This window comes from Cynocephalus volans, chromosome 11, assembly GCF_027409185.1.
Source record: "Cynocephalus volans isolate mCynVol1 chromosome 11, mCynVol1.pri, whole genome shotgun sequence".
In the NCBI taxonomy this organism is placed as follows: Eukaryota; Metazoa; Chordata; class Mammalia; order Dermoptera; family Cynocephalidae; genus Cynocephalus; species Cynocephalus volans.
In genome coordinates this window covers 9,466,930-9,487,672 of record NC_084470.1, presented here as the reverse complement: position 1 = coordinate 9,487,672, position 20,743 = coordinate 9,466,930, and the positions used below count along the sequence as shown (strand labels likewise).

Here is a 20,743-nt window from a genome sequence, read left to right as displayed (position 1 = left end):
AGCCTTGCTTATTTCTGCCTCAGGCCCTTTGCACCTGCTGCCTCTAGTCTGCGTGGATATTTACATGACTGACTTCCTCTTATCTCTGAACTCTCACCTCAGGTCTTACCTTCTCTGAAAGATCTCTCCTGACCACAGGATCCAAAGTATCTTTTCCCTCCATCAGTCTCTCCATCACATCCTCCTCTTTTATTTTCTTGCTGTACTTCTCACTGCCTGAAATTATCTTGTCTGTAGTTTACACATGTACTGTCTATCTATCCCACAAGAATGCAAGCTATAGGAGAGTAGGCACCTTGTCCCCTATGTTGATTTGATGCCTGTTGTACCGCCAGTATCTGGAACAGTGCCAGGTACTGACAGGCACTCAGTAAATATATGCTGAATGAATGAATGATTCTGCTTATTTTCCTTTTTGTTTCAGCATTTATGTTTCTGCCCTATGGACCATATTTAGGCACAATCCCTCCAAATTTTATCTATAAAACTTTTTCCCCCAACTCCCCATAGACATAGAATGGGAGCAAAATTACAGGGTCAGGTTGATTCAGAACACATTTGGAAGCTTTGTGTTCTATAAATAAATCCTTATAAGTAGAGTGATTGAATTCTGATCAGATGGTAATACCTAAATGTTTTGGAAGACCAAAATTTAGAAGATGTTGTTACTTGTATACATGTAATTTATAACCTGCTTACATCAAAAAGGGATCTGAGAGAGCTTATGATCAAAAACATATCATACTTGTAAGCAGAGCCAATAAAACAAACACCAAAATTCATGCAGAGTGAAAGGAAAATAAGATACCAAGTGGCTAGGGTAATATTTCTATTACTGTTCATTTGACTTAACCCTGGACTTCCCAGGATGAAGTTAGAAAAGTAAATGATCAGTTCTATAAATCTCCAGTCCTTGCAACAGGACAAGCATGTGAGTCACAAATGATCGTTCCTACCCTCTCGTGTATTTGTGCATTCAACAAACACCTTGGCCCGCTCACCAAGGCACTGTGCTAAGTATCAGGCGTGCAGGGAGGAGGTAAAGAGGAGTGAGACAGTCTCTGCCCTTGAGCTGCTTGTGGTCCTGGGGACAGGGGGAATCAGGCATGGCTACAATTAATGACAATATGACAAATGTTATGTGAGAATCACATACAAAGTGCTATGGCAATAACAGAGGAGGAAACAGTTCACCATCTGGAGGTCGGACTTTGAAGGGAGGACTTTGGTGCTGGCCCTGGGGTGGGAAGGGGCTCACCAGGGAGAGGGAAGAATTCTGACCGGAGGCTCAGAGGTGTGCGGAAGCACTCAGGGGTCCAGAAGCAGCAAAGCTATGCAGAGCGGGTGGAGTGTTAGGAGCCCAGTGGTGATCCTGCAGTAACAGCATTTCCATTTCCGTGTGCCTGAGCGCTGAGCTCGGGATGCCCCTGGGGAAATGTTTTTATTACCCCTCCCCACCACCAACACTCATGGGGACTGAGGCTTAGAGAGCCCAGGCATGCAGGCACTGTGATGCCCCAGACTCCCTCCGGTGAGGACGTGCTGCTCCAGCTGTGCAGGGGAGCTCTTGGCACACAGCGGTCCCTCCCAGATGGCCTCAGCTGCACAAAGCCTGCTTACCAGGGTGCACACACTGCACGCCCCTTTCCAGGATGGCCCACGTTCAAGGAAAGCCCAGCTCAGGCCACTCTCCAGACCACTCCAGCTCCAAAGTTTCCCCATGGGGGCTGACACCATGAGGCCACGTTGTCGCTCAACTGTGCCCCTCTTGCTCCTGCATCCACCCTCCCTTCTTCAGTGTCACTCCCAAGGGCACTCTTCCATGAACATCTGCACTCTAAACTCTCAGAGTCTGCTTCTGGGCAAACTCCCCTGGAACTCAGTCAAGGTGACAGGGTGGCGAGGCCTCATTTAGCCCAGGCAGCACGACTCCGGAACTCGACTATTCCGGACCAGCGCACTCATGCTTGATGCAGAGGGAAGACGCGGCTGGAACAGTAAATGCAGGCCCAACCGTGAAAGCCCTTTCATGTCATCCCATAGAGGTGAGATGCTATTCTGAGGCCAAGGGAGAACCAGCAAGGATTTTAAACAGCAGAGAGATATCAGCAAACGTTTTAGGATGGTCACTCTGGTAACAGCACAGGAACTGGACTGTGACGAGAAAGGTCACTTTATCTCCATAATGGCCGTGGCTGACTTAGGGTCCCATTTTATTTTATTTACAATTAATTCTTTAACTTCCTGAAAATAATTGCAGAAGGGAGCAACAATAAATTGGATCAAACAGTGGTGGAGTCCAGTCGCTAGCACACTGTCCTGGCATAAGTCCTTGAACAGGGGGTTGACCTCCAGTCTGTCTTCGACTCACAAAGGCCTTTGAGTCACAGCTCGCAGGCCAGGTGGGAGACAATGGCAGCCATCCATGCCATGCTGCCCCACCTCTCTCCTTGAACAGGGCTCATGACATCAGCCCTGAAAGTGGCAGAAACAGTCTGAGCCGGAGCAGCAATGGTGCCGTGGGATTGTGTCCCTGTGGAACACCTGCTGCCCAGAGCAGCTGCACCAGGAGGCCCTGTGGCAGGTTGAGGCCACATGGAGCACCTCCTGCTGAGGGGGCAGGAAGCCACTGGACCCAACCAGCTCACCACCAGGAACCGCGCGGGTCACCCATGGACCGTCCTGCCTGTCCCACCACAGTGGTCGCCTCCATGAGCACTTTCTCACGGTCTTTGTTTTATTTTCCATCTTTCTGTCTTTGAACATAGGCCACAATGGCAGAACTCACAGAAACTTGGCATTTGTTCCACAGAGTATGTAGCGGATTTTATGTACTTTCTACAGTTCCATTATTATGTCTCTTACATGTATATTAGTCTTGCTTTTTAAAGAAGAGGGGTTGTATTGGCATGCTGGTGTCAGGTTGGTACGTCGGAACCACATTCTATCCAAATGAACGTCCACACGACAGAACTGATCCTCTGGGTGCAGTGATTGAGCTTTGTCTGTTTCATCTGCTGCTGTTGTTCTTGAGCTGCCGTCTTGACAGTCATCAGACGTCCTGCCTCAATCAGACCCTGACAGAGAGGCCACTGGTGGTCTGTCAGCCACGGCGCTACGTGGAGAAGCCACAGGATGAATCTAGGCTGCATCACCGTGCTCACGGGTGCACGTCTAACATGCGCCTCTGCTTCCTGAGGCTGCGCCTAGTTCGTGGGAGGAAAGCCAGGCCTTCTGCCACAGAGCGGTTACCCAGTCCCTCTGAAAGCCACTTCGTGTCCTGTAACTGTACAATAAACGTAAAGGTATGCCAGAAGCAGTTATTTCTAGAAAATTATAATTCCTCAGGTTATGACCTTTCAAGGAAGGAGAGAGTAGATGTTTTTCTCAACCTTTATATGAAAGAGCATGGAGAGGTTTTGGGGTGAAAGCAGTGTATCTGTTTCACGGCCAAGTGCTCGCTGTCCTGAGGCTGTGCTCATATAGAAAGCGTCACCCCCACTGGAACAGAGAGGGGCACTTCCGTAGGTGTCACCACAGACCCTGATCAATAAAAGTCACCTTCTTACTTCCATTGTTTAAATGTTCTGTTGATACCCTTGCTTGATTATCAAAATGGCTTTCAAAGAAAAGTTGGTTGAGGAGTGAGTCTCATAATGGTGAACTGAATTCCCTGGATTTAGTCTCCCAAGGAAAACAAAAATCAGAAAGGTGGGGAGAAGGAGGGGAAAGGAGTCCGTATTTTACTGCCAAGTTCATCTTCTATTTATTCTGTTAAGTTAATGGCTAGTACATAAGCTCCACTTTACATTTGAAATCATTTCTACTCGAGATAACCGATTTTATAATGTTTTGCATGATTACTGTTTGAATACCAGGTGACAAAATTTATGAGAAAGAAATGGATTAGGAATGTTTGGAAAATTATAGGATTGTTTAAAAATTTTTCTGAAATGCAATGCAATTTTCACTACATTTTCTGGGTTTAGTTACCATAATTTTATTGTTTTACTTTGGGAAATTTATGGATAGCTATATATGTATCAGTTTATTGACTCTCCCCCTTTTGAAAAAGATGTTTGTCACAGAAAAATATATCTGTTTATATGAGTCATAATGTTACTAACAATGGCCATAAGAAGCACAAGTCCTGTCATTCATTTCCAGAAATATATAACAAGCCACTGTACCATTTTACTTTTCTATACACATAAGTGAAAATTAAGGGAAAAGACAGTAGCACATAATTATACCATGTTTTGAATAACTTTTGATATGCTTCAAAACAGTTTTGTCACCGACAAATTCTAAAGCATAAAATTGATTTATTTTACAGAGAGGCTTCTGATTGTACAATTTAATTATAATTTACAATGACTGTACTTAATCTAAAAGAAACTTTTTTAGGAACTTTGGATATAACCAAACCAACATCTTTGAGTAACTTGCCTCTATTGCAATTGTGAAGTAAAGCCACTGAATTACAGCTCCTGAATTACAGGTGCAAATCAATTTATCCACCAGTATTTCTAAGGTTAAAAAAAAAGTTGTAGTTATAGAAACTAAGGAAAATAGAGAACCAAATGTACTTTGTTTCTTAACACCAAAAAGCATTCTTAACTATAATATTCTTTTTTTTTTTTCTTTTTCTTTTTTGCTGGTCAGCACGGGGATCAAATCCCGGACCTTGGTGTTATCAGCACTATGCTCTAACCCTAAGCTAATCAGCCAGCTTTATAATATCCTATATATGTATATGAAAATATGTGTTTCTTGGTTTATTTAACACTGAGATTTGAAAAACAAAATGAAAGTCTTAGTGGCCATTTTTTCCCTGGGTTTAGCAGTTATCTCCCAGGGAATGTGTGGAAGTCAGCCACAGATCGAGTTCAAAACCTACAGTCTTTAAAGTAGACTTCAATCCCCAGCTGCCAGCACAGAGAACCTTTTTCTAGTTTTCTCCCTCTAAAGAGCTTCTTCTCTGATACATGTGCTTGGTTTCCGTTGCATCCCTTTCCACTCAGACCTCTTCTCTTTCTGGGATGTAAAAGGTGCTACATTGGGTAGTCACAGTGAGGACAGTGTCCCTCAGACACTATCATGCCCACTTAATGGTGATATTCCACTTAAGAGTAAAGCAGAAATTTTGCCATTGTGGTCACTTCATGGTAATATAGATGTGTTTGTGAATTCTCAAAACTCTTGCATCTCCATGATTCTTTTTAAATCCATAAATCTTATCCTAAGCAATTTGTATGTACATTAACAAAAGCATCAGAGAGAATGTTTTCCAGATCTAGATGGTCTGTGGAGCATCTAAGTTTGGAAGATAAAGTTCTTCCTTTAGATATAGTTGATGAGAATAGCCAAGGTGGATGACGAATTTATTCCATTGGCCTGTTTGTTAAATCTGTGGATAACAACGTAATATAACACCCAGCTTTTCCCTGAGTATGTAACATAGAATACGAGCTCAAAGGGATGTTAGTGTTGTTACATGAAAAGAGGGTGCTATGATCAAATAATGTTGGGAAATAGTTAAACAAGCTGAACGGATTTCTTTACTCGAGGAAAACTTCCAGAACCTTTAACATGCTGAGATGCATTATAAATCACCAAGTGTAGATGCTTCATGCCGTTTTCCAACACTATTTCATTCCCAAAGCTTTTATTCCAGAACAGATCTTGGGGCCAGAGTTCCATAAAACACACTTTGGGAACTGCTGTAATTCTCAAATGTTCTACCAAAATATTATTGCTTGCTAGCATGTACAGCTCCAAACAAAACTAAAAATACATTGTTCTAAAAACATTATGAACTTTATTTTGATAAATTCTTGAAATTACATTTCTCCTTGTTACTTGTGGCTTTTTTCTCAAAAACTCATGTGACCGTCTTTGTCATTTTTTCCAAGTTCTTAAAACAAAAATCTTGGAAAAGAAAACATGTTTAACATGTTGGGGGTTTTTTTCATTTTCCATTTCTATATTTTATTTTAGTGATGTTTCCTGTAGAAAAATTATATGATTTCCTCCCCAAATTGTATATTTTCTACTCTTCCTTTTTTTACACTGAGCCATTTTGCTTTATTTTTCCCCCATGTGTTGCAATTGAGAAGTGTAAGGGCACAAATAATAAAATGTGCTCTCATTTTTTAAAAAGTGACGTACAAAACAAGAACTAAGCAGCGTGCATGCTGATCTGAAAAATCAAACGAAGCATGAGTGAAACTGCCAACCATCCGCACACAAGAACATATCCCCCCACCCCAAATGACTCTGAATTTCATACTAAAGTTATACAAATCCCCAGCAGCTCTGTCTGCCTGCGTTTCGCAGTGACGACCACTCTTTCTTTCCCTCCCTCCCGCACTGGTTGTCCTGGGTACACAAGCGAAACTGACATAGGCCAGTTCTCAGTCTTTGCTGTTCTCCTTGAAAGCCTTTGGCTGGTTGACTAGCAGTTATTTATATTTTTTCTTTAATCGACAGATAAAATTGTGGGTATTTATTGTGTACGACATGATATTTGGAAGCATGTATACATCGTAGAATGGTTAAATGTAACTAATTAACCAATGCTGACCTCACATAGTTACTTTTGTGGTGAGAACATTGAACATCCACGCTCTGTCGCATTTTTGAAAAATGCAGAGAGTGGATGTTGTGTTCCCACCACAAAATAACTGTAGTCACCATGGGGTTCAACAGATCTCTCGAACTTATCTCTCCTCTAACTGAAATTTCGTGTCCTTTGACCAAGATCTTCCCGACCCGCCCTCCCCACAACCACTCCAGCCTGCGGTGACCCCCATTCTGCTCTCTACTTCTATGAGATCCACATATTTAGATTCCACATACGAGTGAGGTCTTGTGGTATTTGTCTCTCTGTGCCTCTTATTTCACTTAACATAATGCCCTCCAGGTCCGTCCAGGTTGTCGCAAATGACAGGATTTCCTTTTGTTTATGGCTGAATAGTGTTCCATTGTGTAATATGCCACATTTTCTCTATCCATTCATCTGTTGGTGGACACTTAGGTTGATTCTGTATCTTTTAACATCAAGTTATTAGTTTTTATTAAAAATCTGTTACAGATTTAAAATTCGCTATTACGATAGAAGATTGTAGCCATGTGCTACGACGCTCTGTGTTGGAAAGGCCTCCAGCCCCAGCCCCAGCCCAGAGGGGTTCACGTGCCTACTGCTGCCGCCGCTGGCTGGCCGGAGCCCACCCAGAAGTCAGTGAACAGCATAGTCATCTGAGAGACTTGCTGTAAGCCTTGACTCACTAAATACAAGTACTTACTTCCAGCCATATGTTCCTGCTTGCTAAAGCAGATTTAGAAAGATATATTTAGCTAATATATTTATTTAGTAATTCTTACAGGAGTAGAACTCCAAAAAATTATAGCACTGTTCAAATTTTATTCTGCTTCAGTATGATCATAGATTTTTACCGTTTGAAGGAACCTAGAGATTAGCTCGTTCAGGGATTCTCAGACGTTAGCATGAATCAGCACTACCTGAAGAGCTGTTAAAACCCAGATTGCTGCTCCTGCCCCAGAATTTCTGAGTCAGCAGGTCTGGGGTGGAGGCCGACGATTTGCATTTCAACAGTTCCCAGGTGATGGTCACATGGCTCCTCCCAGGCCCACACTGAGAGGTACTGGGAGAAAGCCCTTCGTTCCAGGCCTGTTCTGGAGAAGCTGAGCGTTCCTGGGGCTGGCCTGCAACACAGGGCTCTGCAGAGCTCCAGGGTGAGGGATGCTGATGAGTAGATCTCAGTGTGTGCCAGGAGGTTGCGTCTGGGAAGGCTGACTCTGTAACCTACATCCTCAAGCTGTGGTGGCTGCACTGGCCTCAGGACCACATTTGGAGAACCACAGCGCCAGTTCAGGCTTCTCATATTACAGGGGCAGCGCAGCACACTGGCAGGGCCCTGACTTCTGGCGGTTTGACAGCCTCTCCTGCCTCACTCGTTACCATCATTTCTCAGTAGTTACTGGCACTGCAAGGCATTTATAAAAAATATTCTTCTCTTTGCTGATTGAGGAGATTGGCTCCTTCAGCCAGTGACTCCGCGCTCTCCTCTCTAGATGCAGAACATTCCCACACAGCCTTGCCTTTGCTCTTGGTGAGATGAAGCTTTATGTTTTCTTAACCTATGTTCAACTTTATTAATGGGAACTTCCCAAATGATCTGTACAACAACTTTTTATATTTTCTTGGCTTACGGCTCCTACAGGTAGTGGTTCTTACTGTTAGCTTAATGTGTTTAGAACAACCTGTAACCAATATATTTTGTGAGCGTAGAAGGATGTTATTTACCTCTGAGCACTCTGGCCAAGTTTTTTGCTTTCTTTTTCATGTACTTATCTTCCCACTTCTACAGAGTCATGTTTTCTCTAATAATCTGGGCCATTTGTTTTTCCTAATGGCGTAGTTCTCTTGGGGGCACTTTTGCTACATTGGGCACGGGTGTGGCTGCTCCTGTGATGTTCAGTCGCTTCTCCAACCATCTGACTAAAGAGCCCCCAAACTCTTCACAATGCAGGCAGGAACCCTGTGGGTGTCACCCCAGGACTGCACACAGACACCCATTTCAGATAGGTGTGACCAGAAATGGTATTTTCTTCTCCCTGTCATCTTAATGGTGTATCTGATCCTTATTGTGAATTCAGGAAAGAGGATGTTGTTGGAAGGTTCCATAGCAGACCAGTCACAAATGGGTTGATTTTTGCTGGTTCTTGGAGAAAAAAATAATGTATGACCCACACGTAGTATTGTTTTGTGGGAAGTACAGCATATCTTCTGACTGGCTTTCTTCTACAACAGCTGTTCAGCAAATAAATTTTATGAAGCAAGCAGGCATCATGCATAATAATAAAATTCAGGAACAGACAAGTCTCTCCGTTTGTCCATGGTTGATAAAACCGAGGTATTGTGCATAACATTTGTTACAAGCACATTTTAATAACCAGTGCGGTTATTGGTATGGAAGGAAGAAGAGGCATAAGTTTTGTTCTTTATAAGTGATCAGTTGAATTAGTTGGACTTACAAAAAAATTCTTGAGTTTCAGTGGTAAAAATAGACTGTGTAAAACATACATATTCAGAAGTAAAATAGCTGCAAAGTAAATAAGATTCCATCTATTCTGAACAGGTTCCGAGAGACCTGAGATCTTATCATAAACTAGTACAGCCCTTGTAATTAATTTATAAACTTATAATTCATAAAATCACAGCTCAATCTTAACACCTGGACCCAGCTGTGGATACGATGGTGGTCCTTCTTAATCCATCTTTGTAATTTTTTGTAACATAATGTTCCGCGTTTTAAAAGGTGATGGCTTTGTTTTTATTATTCAAAATTGAATTGTTATATTTTGGTCAGTCAGCAGTTTAGATTTCCCTTTTTATAAAATAAGGGAAAGTATTTTATGACTTGATGATTATCAATTAGCGTTGTTTCCTGGGCCGCAAAGCTGTTAGGCAATCTCCATAATATTGCAAAAGGATATGAATATTTAGGTGTTTTCATAGCAACGCCTGCAGGGGATCTCTCAGGAGGCCCTCTATACCATAGGAAGGAACACGTGCACACCATTCACCTGTACGTCCTCAGTTATATTTTCCCACCTTCTCTCTCTGCCTTCAAAACCCAGCTGGGAAGTTTCTAGCTCAGTCTCCTTCCCTAACTATGCTCTGCACATTCGGAACATGGCAGGCTTTCTGATGTCCCTGTTGTCCTTTCTTCGCTCTAACCGCCTGACTTCCCCATCTGCTTAGCTGATCTGGGATTTATGCAGGATTGAGCATCTATCAGTGCTTTTGTGAAGCTTCCCTGACACCCCTCTTCTTTCCCCCACTGAGCCAGCCAGTCCCCCAATATTTCCACGTTCACTGAGCATACCCCTACCTGGCTGGTGCCCACTGACTCTTAATTATCTGTCTGCATATGTGTCTCCCCCACACCCTGGAAGCTCTTCGGGGGAGAGACCACGCCACCACCCCTGACATCTAGTCGATGCTCAGGGTTTGCTGAATAGATGGGTAGATGGTGAACCAGACTGTGCTTGTGTGGCTAAGTCACCGCAGCTGCGCCCTTGCTCCAAGCCAGGGACACCCTCTCCCTGCCTGACTGCTCCCGCCAGCCTGACCCACCCCCACCCAGTCCCACTCAGTCCCCAAAGTGACTATTCTAAAACTCAGACCTAATCGTGTCCCTCCACCCTTGCCAGCCGAAGAAAGAACGAGTCCCTAAAATGACCCACACAGCGCTGCCTCTTCACCCACCGCCTTCGCGACCCCCAGATGCCCAAAGTGCCAAACCAGTGGCTCCTCTCACACAATCCTGCGTCTCTCCGGCGCCTTGACTGTGCCATTCCCAGGGGTGGAGACTTCCCTGCCCGTCCCCATCCCCTCCTTGAAGACCCGCTTCCCACTTAGTCCTCCCGGGAGAGCTCCCGTGTCCCCGAGGCCTGGCGGGCACCTCCTCTGGGGTCCCCGTGCCCTTTTGTTCCAGCACCAGAGGCGCGTCGGGCAGGAGGCTCGTGCCAGTGCCCTCTGCGTTAGGCACTGCGGGGAAAGTGACCACAACAGTAACAACTCTGTACTGTGGCAACAATTTATTTCTTTAAAAAAAAAAAAAAAAAAAACTTTCATCAGAGGTGTGTTCCCTATCGCTTGTTTAAACTGGTTGATAGAATAAAATATACAGAAAGAGTAATTTTGAAATATCAACAAATTCACCCAACTAATGTGCCACGACAATAGGCAATTGGTGAGAGTAGCACTGTTGTACGTAAGTAAGAAAATAGCGTGAAACTCAATACAAAGATTTTTCAGGTTATGAAATGGAGGGCTAGCCAGAAAAGGAAATGAGATGTGTGGGCCTGTGGTAGCACAGCATCTGTCTGCATATAACTTGGAGAAAATCTGATTTCGGGTTGGTGTGTTTCCATGATGCTGACCTCTCTCCTTCAAAATCAAATGAATGTATTGGGTTAAGTTAAAAGCTAGTTTTCCCCTCAGCTCTGGGCTTGACTATTTTATCAGTAAATTTAAAAATAAAAAAGAAATGCATCCCTTTGGAGAGCTTCCTAACAGGGCTCCACCGAAGTGCAGAGTGTCAGCCAGACTTATTTATTCCTCGCCCTTCCAGTGTTCCCGAGCTCCCTCTGCACAGTTTCATGGATTATTCAGCCTAACTTGGACTGGGATCCCCTGCGGGACCCACCTCTCCCTAGGGTGTCCCTGCATGCTCATGGAGAGTCCTAGTCTACCTGCGGCCATGCCCAGGCTCTGTGGAGACATCTGAGTGGAGCCTCACTTTTGACTGTGCGTCTGTGGCTCCAGGAGCCACAAACCATCTAAACGCATAAAGGGCCTGACAGCCCCTGAAGTCCCCGCGCAGTGAGTCTACACAAAGCGAGAGAGTGCCCCTCCCTAACTGATGTCACACTTTACCACCGGGCCTTGAAGCAGCACTACTGTGCCCAGGGGCGCACAGAGTCCATCCTCACCTGGGGAAAGCAGCTGCTCCAGCTCCGCGGGGCTTTGCTCCAGTCCCTGAGGCTGGGCTGGGGGGCTGTGGGCTCCATAGCCCATCTCCATCTCCACCCTCGCCTGCTAGTGATTTTTTAAAAGGGGGCTCATTTACTCCTCCTTTCCCTTCGGCTTCCGAATAACCTCAAACCAAGAGATGAAGCCCTCCACCCCGCCCTGTCCCCCAGCTGCTTCCAGGCATGCAGTTTCTAGGGACATCAGGGGCTTTGTGGTCCGGGGCAGTGCTAGATCTTCATCTGCAGGTGCAGGTGCCACTGTTGCTGAGCTTCCTACCCCAGAGTATCCCCAGCTAGTCAGCCCGTTCAGTGCCACTTTGAACCTTGCAGGGGGTCTCCTGTGGGGCGAAAGGTGGGCTGCATGTGCTTGTGCAGACTCACAGGTGAACACACAGGAGCTCCCAGGACCCGGTCACCATGTTTCAGTCTCTGGCCCGTTAGTCCAATATGGTGTGAGAGATGGTAAAGTGCATATTTAAAAAAGAAAAATGTAGACAAGTTTGCCTCTAAAAGTTTTACTCTTTTTGGTAAATACTGAAGGGTCAGACTCCCATCACATTCTCAGTCAGGCCTCAGTACTTTTGACTCACTCCCTCCTCTGTTCACTCAGGAACACTCATGGAAGGCTGCTGGGTGCCTGGCACTGCAAAGAAGCCAAAGACAGAGCAGTGAACCAAAGTTTACACTCTAGACAGAGGGAAAAAGAGGCTGAGCAAATAGCTGAATAATGTAATATCAGCTCTAATAAGTGCTATGAAATAAGTGAGAAGGCTGGATGGAGAGTAGAAGGAATTTTTTAAAACTTTATTATGGAAAATTTTGAGCAAATATGAAAGTAGAAGAAATCATCTAATGAACCATAAAGCTCCATCATCCAACTTCTAGAATGATCAACCCAAGACCTGTCTTCCATATCCCCACCCACCCTCCCACCATGGACTATTTTGAAACAAATCCCAGACATCATATCGTTTCCTTATAAATATTTTGGCTTGAGCCTCTAAAAGAAAGGGAATGCTGGTTAGATAAAGGAGTCCAGGGAGGTGTCGCTAATGAGGTGATCCAGGAGAATGAACTATGTGAATGGGAGAGTTCCAGAAGTGGAACCAGCAAATGCAGATACCCTGAGATAGTTGAGGGTCTGCAGAGAGGCCAGTGGGACTACCCTGGAGGCAGTGAGGGGAAGTGGGAGTGCAATCCTAAAACAGCAATATGACCAGAAGTTTCTAGAATGAACAAAATTAATATAGCAAAAGTTATATCAGGCTTACTGTATACCAGAAACTCTTCTATATTTTGCAAGTATTAATTCATATATTTTTACAGCAATCCTACGAAGTCATTACCACTATTATTATTCCCATTTTACTAAAACTGAAAAAACTGGGCCACAGAAAGCTACAACTAGCTCCTAGCAGCCTTGGGAACTGAACCGAGGCAATCTGTTTCCAGAATTCAAACTCTTAATCTTTACACTGTGTTGTTTCCCCTTTCAAGGTAGACTGGCTCATTAATTGCACGTCACATTTCTGTGCCACTCTATGTATCTGCACAGACTCAGAGCTGCCCCTTCCAGGTCTCTGAACCCACCACCTCATCTCCCAGGGCCCCCCAACCCTAGATGTGCCTTTCCAGGTCTGGATATTGCTCGTTGGCCAGCTTATCTTCTCCTACTTCCTCTCCACCAGCATCTTTTTCCCTGTTTGACTATAAACACCAAGAAGGTAGGGAACATGCCTGTCTGTCATTCACACTGTCTCCCTGACATAGTGCCCAGAACTTACTGGGTACTAAATAAATGCTCGCTGGATGAAGAAATTAAGGAGTGAAGGGGAATTAATGTTTGCAAACAGTGTCGGTGTTTAAAAGGACAACTGTTTCTATGCTTACGACACTGCTGACATCAAATGTGTGTGTGTCGGGTGTGGGGGATCCCCACACCAAGCAATTCTCCAGTTCTCTCTGGATACCAACTGGGTGTCTTAATATTTAATTCAATTCTTACACTAACTACCTGGAATTAGTGCAGACCCCACAGGTTAAGGGCTCAGTCCCACAAGACTGCCCCTCACTTTGGATGCCAATTGCAAGTAGTGAGGGGGTCGCCAGGTTACCTATACTTCTGTTCAACTTGGCTACAAACCACTTTCTCCTCATGTACAACAATTTTCCGTAACGGCCCACAGAACACAGAGAAACACAGATTTATTATTAAGAATACAGATGAAGAAATATATGGGCAAGGTCCAGAAGGGTCCAGAGTGCAGGAGCTTCTGTCCCTGTGGAGTTTGGGGTGTGCCCCTCTCCTGGCCTGGAACACATTCATCTACCAGGAAGCTCTTTGAACCCCATTGTATAGGATTCCATTGTGTAAACATGATTGATTAAATCATTGGCCATTGGTGATTAACCCAATCTGCAGTCCCTCTCCCCTCCCTGGAAGTTGGGATGGGGCTGAGAGTTCCAACCCTCTAATCACAAGGTTGGCTCCTCTGCCACCAGCCCCCACCCTCCGAGAGTCACCTCGTCAACATAAACTAGGTATGATTGAAACAGGGCTTGTTTTGCATAACAAAAGATGTTCCTCTCACCTCTGTTACTCAGGAAATTGTAAGGCACCAGGGACGAAGATCAAGTGCATATTGCTTATTACGTCAAAATCATAGTGTTCCCCCATACACCCTGGAGCCCTCTTTCCCATAAGCTGCCTCGCCCTTCTGTGGGGCTGTCAACAACCAGCACCTGCAGCTCTTCTTCAAGGACTCCCTTGGGCTCCAGGATCCATTCTACCCACAGAGCAAAAGCAACAGTGCCTGGGACCTGGGGACCACCAGCCCTAATCTTCCCCCCAGGGCTGTTAATACAGGACTGTCAGGTGTGGGGAGTGAGCCCTGCTTCTGCGCCTCTGGTGGGACAGCCCACACTCCAGAGCCCCCTACGGGATCAGGATTCCTCCCTTCCTTCCTTATCCTGTTTCTGGGGAACCCAACCAAAAATTAGATTATTTAAAAATTTCCTATAGTGGATATGGCTGAATATTGGAGCACTAATAGAAAATTACTGTACCTATAGTTTTACTATAAAATAATAATAAAATATAATTAATTTTAAAACTATACTGAAATCAATGTGATTTTACATTGATGGATCAAAGGTATTCTAGCTGCAGTGCCTGAGAGTCACGATTGCGAGTCTCCAGCAGCCCAGTCCTAGGCTCCTCAGCCGTGGTCGGCAGAGACTTCGGGTTGGCGGCAGAAAGCTCGACAGTCAGTGTCTGCACATGCCACCTCTGCAGGAAAGGGGGACACAGAGCCCCAGCAACACTTGGCTCAACATTAAAACTCATAAAACAGGTTTCTAACTGTTGTGAAGGTTTTAGACCAAAGAGAAAAGCCTAGAGGCATTTCTCTACTAGTATTTCCTCAGCCTTTTAAGAGAAGACTTGAGGGTAAGAAGTTGAAGTACCTTCTTGGTTGAAAGAGCCCCAAGGAACAAAGAGACATGTTTTTAGCTCAGATGGGTGTCGGAAAGGTCAAGGTCCTTGTGCATGCAAATGAACTAATGAACTCAAAATGCCCAGCCACTTCCAGCAGCCCTGCTGAGCGAGAATGGTGACAAATGCACTTGTGAATATCCTTGTTTAAAAACAACTAGCACCACAGTCGCAGGGTTCTACATTGAGAAGTTAGTAGCAGAAAGAGCTGCTCCAAAATCCATACTCTGTGTGGTAGAACTAGAGATCATGGGCAATCACGCTCCAGAGAAAGGTTCTGAGCCTGCTGCATTCATAAGGACTCCTGGAATAAAGGCATAAGCAGGAATATAACACAGCTGAGTTGCCCCAACATGCTGCCATATTTTCGTAAATGAGATTTATAATAATAGAATAACATCATCAGCACACTTTCGTGAAAAATATTATGACTACTAATGTTCAGATTCAAGAAACCTGAATTTTTTACCAGGATGCAGGATGTGAGTCTTTCAGAGAAAGAGAATACGGGGAAAGACTGGAGAAAAACATTCCTCTATTATGTAGTCACATTACGAGGGTACTTCAAAAAGTTCCTGGAAAGACAGAAGCAAAAAAATCGTACAAATCTTTCCATGAACTTTTTAAAGACCCCTGATATCTACGATGACATCTACACGGGGAGACTTTATCAAAGTTTTTTTCCTCAGCACCATTTAATGTTCACAGACAGCAAGGAGAGATGCACATGGCATATAGATTTGAAAATATGGATTTATTCTCATTAGGAGATAAGCACCCAATATCCATATTGAAATGCAGATATAGAAATAAATCATTGCAAATTCTAAGAGAAATTTTATTTTTGCAAATCTTTTTCCTACACGTCCTTCACTATCAAATCAGCAACTGTGAGACAGACTCATTCACAATATTTTGACAAAGGCAGTAAACTCCAAAGCGGGAGTTCTTATGGGAACCTAACAAATGTAAAGTGAGCGTGAGGATAATGTACTGCAAAGAAGGGAATGTCTTCTCTTGCAGACCTGTCACCTACTGAGCCCAACTTCAGAATCACAACACTGCTCTCTCTGTAGATGAGCTAGTCCCAACAAATAGGAGAGACCCAAGACAAGCAGGTGAAGCTGTGTTTTAAATACTTCCTTCTGATGCCCTCCACTCTAACAAACTTTCAAACAGCATATTTGTCTTTTACATCAGGAAACTTATCTAATAATCTTGTTAGTTGGCTAATAGCTTCCTTCAAGCTGCTCTTTCATAAAAAGTAATATAAAATCTCTCTAAAAAATCTCTATAAAAATAAAGGATAGTTACCTTTGTTCATGTTATTTCCCAAGTGAGAAGATATTAATGGAAGTGAGTTCTAATTTTGATAAATGGATTAGTTCAAAATTCTCGTGCATCATATGACCTGTGAGGATATTAACTAGCATTTATTAAGAACATGATATATGCTAGGTATTGTTCTAAAACTTTTGCATGTGTTATCTCATTTAATTCTCTGTAAGTGATATTATTTTTACACTTATTCTACCCATGAGAAAATGAGGGATGGTTTACTTAGAGTCATAAACTAAGGCAGTCTGATTTCAGAGCTGATGCCTTCAACCTCATTAATGAACAGGCAGGGGGAATGTGAGGTTTGGAGCCCTGCCTCACTGCTTCAAAACTGTTCCAAAAAATTATTCTGTTTTATTTTCTAACATTCTAGGGGAAGAAAACTGTCTTAAGAAATCAGTGAGGGCTAGCCAGTTAGCTCAATGGGCTAGAGTGTGGTGCTGATAATACCAAGGTCCAGGGTTCCATCCCTGTACAGGACAGCTGCCAAAAAGAAAAAAAAAAAAAAAAAAACAGAAGGAGAAAAGAAGTCAGTGTTTCAATTAGTACATTTTCAGACTATCTGTGGATTCCAGAACTATAGCTCAATGTATCAAGGGCCAGAATCAATTTGGATATAACAGAAGAACTCCAGCCTTCTGCAAATCCTTGCTTTGAGAGCTTCTGCATTTATAAATAAGCATGCACTAGAATTCAGCACATCTTTTGAGTTGGTCTGTTGAAAACATGACCATGTAATACAGTCACCCTTCATTTGGGCCATCCTTTGCTGGTTAGGCACACTGGCAATGAAAGATCTGAAGGTATAAACTTGGCAGCAGCATCACAATATCCAGTCGGTCCAGGGATGTTAACATGCTCATTATGTGCATTTATTGTGCCTGGACTCCCTGCTGTCCAAATCTACCCTGGGTCTCCAATCAAGAAGAAGTATTGATAGGAACACTGCTAATATGACGTGACTGGGGACAATGCAGAGTGACATGACCCGAGGTGATGAGGAGAACACGTATGGTTTCCTGACCACCCCCTCCCCCTCCCTGCCACATGTCTTAATGCACATTACATCCCTGCCTTGGCAGTCACAGACAGAAAAGCCAGAAGACATTTATGAAGCTGCATCCATCAACCCCACCAATGGTCCGCCTGAAATGCTGTACCCACTACCATGCACCCCACACTCGTGCCTGTAGTTCTAGCTAGTTCCAGGGGCCAGTGAGGCAGTTCCCCAAAGCCCTGACGCCTTTCTCAAAGACCCACTGGGATGCCGATAGGAAGTGAAAGAGTTGTCCGAGTTGGCACTTGCTCCAGTAAGAGGGAAAGGCAGCAAAAAGAGGAACAAATTGGGTTTCAACCTGGGACCAGGATACAGAGGAAATAAACATCAAAAGTAAACAAAACTATATACTTCTGGTTGCTGAAGCAACCTTCTGAAGCAGGTGAGGTGCCCCCACTTCTGGCCCCAAGACACAAAGGCTCAGAAGGCCACTTTTAAGCATATACTTTGTTTTATATTCAGAATGATCATTATCCTTTATGCATACCTGAATTTGCAGCATATGCATGGGACTGTGGCTGAACTATACACCAATGTCCTAAATGTCTCAATCTAAACTGTTGTATTCAGAGAGTAATTTTGTAATTTCCTATGTGAATTTTTGATTGTCCTAAATATTAGGGAAATGTCTTACAATTACTAAAACTATTTTCTTTTCATTAAATAGAGATAACTTCCTATCTTCTTCAGAGAGCACTCTGTATGTATGGATTTAAATTTTTCATCCAAAACTCATGGACAAAATTGCATATTCAACACTAAAACCAAATTGCACATAATTTAACCCTTTTTTGAGAATTAGGAACCTTATTTTGAGATCTCTCTGAAAGTCAAGAATTTCATAATGATTTCAACTCATGTTGCTTAAAAGAAATATACGCGTAGCACTGACAGCTGACCTGAGAATGGGGTATCGATGGGCGGTGTCTGTAATGGCAGTTTGGGCAAGGTAGTCCTCAAGTGGTCTTCTCACCTTAGGAGTGAAAAAAATAACACAACGTGAACTCTTTTCACTTTAGATAGTCAAGCTAAAAGCAGTCACCTCATCTAAACCATAAAAACAGTCTCAGAAAACCAAGATTAAGGCCAACTTAAATTTTAAATCCCATGGTGGTAATCTGGGATAAGACAGGGTTTCTCTTTAGGCCAATGAATGAGAATTTTTTCTCCTTAAAAAAGAAGATCATTATTGTCTTTTAGGAGAGTGATAAAGGCAAAAGACATAAAGTAATGAGCTTAAAATGGATTTTCATTTCTAAAAAACAAACAAAAAAAATGTGCTGGGCCAATGGAATTACTGTAGAATTAGTTATGTGAAATTTGGTTATAAATGACTAAAGAAACCATTAAGATTAAGGGCATCATATTAATGAAAAAAGAATTACTAAATTACTGTCTTTCGATGTTTCCTCTGGTGGTTAGTATCTCTTTCCTCATCATATGATATATACTCTAGGAAAATTTCCAAAGGAATTAAGTAATAAAATGTGTTTTGAGGGAAATAAAAAAACAAAATGAAAGAAGGAAAGAAAGAAAGAAAGACTGAGACAGAATGAAGAAACTGAAGAAGTAAAAAAAAAAAAAAAAAAAAAAGCATTTTTAGAAGAGCTTCCAGGACTTGAATTAAGTATGGCATTAATTTTTTCTCCACTAAGTCTTAGTCTTGGCAGGTTTCTGCTAAAACGCCGGCATCTCACGGCTGTGGGAACTGATGATGGGAAGTGCATTGTTATACATAACGATTGTACTAGAGAGAAACTGGATGGGAAAATAACACCCTAGAATAGATACAAATGAAATTCATGTATCAAAACCAATACTGTGAAAATAGTTTAAATGTTTCTTGAATTTATATCTAGTCATTAACCTAAATGCAGATTTTAGTTGAAGCCGCACTTCTGGCTCATGGGCAGGAGGCCTAAAAGCCCGTGGAGTGGAAAATTGGCAGGAGGAAGGATATTGAATTGGTCTCCCTCGAAAAACAGATTTTGGCAGCCGTAGTCTCCTCCCCGAGCAGGTCTCTCCCCCTCTCTCTTTCTTCCTCCCTGTTTCACTTGACCTCAGGAGAGAGGCCACGGAAGGCCGTAGCTGAGCAGAAACAGCAATCAGAGGTCCACCTGACCGCTCGCCAAAGGCCTTTCTCACCACCTTGAATCCCCCAGAAACCTCCCGACCCTCGACTTGCCCTCTGGAGCACCTCTCTGCTGGGATGTCCCCTTCTACTGACTTCGTTTTCCTTCTTCCCTGGAAGAAGGGAGTGGGGTGGGACACTTGCCCCAGCCAGTGATGCTGAAGGAAGCTGCAAGTCACGCAGGGGAATGACAAACTCATTCCCAGAAACTCAGAAAATCCATTCCTGTCTTCTCCCACTCCCATCCCATGCTGTCTGGATACCTCAAGGAAAGTCAACATTTCCTCAGACTTTTATTAAGTCTAGAGGACAAAATCCAGGGACTTCTCCACAATCATTTCTCCACCTGGGAAGATCCTAAGGCCCACCTCAGCCCTTCAGTTCTGGCTCGTTTCCTCCTGGCTAGCCCTAAACCTAGCCTCCATGAAGCAGCCCAGGTTAGTGGAGAGTAGACTCCTCCCAGCCTTGTCTCCCTCCTCTCCCAAACCCCAGAGCTTCTGGGGGAATGTTCACCAGGTCCCTCTGGTGGGTTCCAGGCCCTTTGCATGAGCCAGTTGGGGTGAGAACCACTTCCCCGGAGTGAATGTTGTATCTGCGTGCTGTGCCTGTGCCTCTCGCTGGTTTTCACAGTGATCTTTTCTCTCTTTGCAGCTGGTTAATAATCCACTAGCAAGTCAGGCTGCAGCGGCTGCAGCAGCCATGGGCTCCCTAGCAAGCCCGCAGGCCTTTGCCAATGCCCTCTCCAGTCTTCAGGGGGTCACAGGTCAACTAGTTACTAATGCACAAGGACAGGTGAGTGGGAGATGGGAACAAGAGTGAATTTTTATGGTAGATTGAACTTGGAAAGGAAATGAATTTCTTTTGCATGACAGTGATATGTAACCGCATCTATTTGAGACAAATAAATAATGTTTACTAGCAATGTCAAGAAGAGAAGGGTTGGGAGGTGTTTCTGTATTTTAGAAGAAAGATTCTTTTTCCTTCCTTTAGAATGTGAAAGTTTTATTTTGTTTTTATTTCTATACGATGACTCATGTCATAACCTAAATCGGAGAAGATACCTTTCAAGACCAGGGCATTCTTTAAGAAAAAAAAAAAAAAGTTAAATTTAAAAAATAAAATTACAGTTTTGCCTTTTTATTTTTTCCTTTTTCTTAAA

At 43.5% G+C, this 20,743-nt stretch overlaps 1 protein-coding gene across 2 annotated transcripts in view; it reads left to right on the top strand.

Annotated features, from left to right (window-relative positions):
• The window catches only part of POU6F2 (POU class 6 homeobox 2), a 449,402-nt gene that overhangs the window by 380,356 nt on the left and 48,303 nt on the right, over positions 1-20,743 (top strand). For both annotated transcript variants that reach the window (XM_063115068.1, XM_063115069.1), the window contains exon 6: positions 20,236-20,376. In XM_063115068.1, the coding sequence (XP_062971138.1) occupies positions 20,236-20,376 (141 nt within the window). The remainder of the gene's footprint in view (positions 1-20,235; positions 20,377-20,743) is intronic.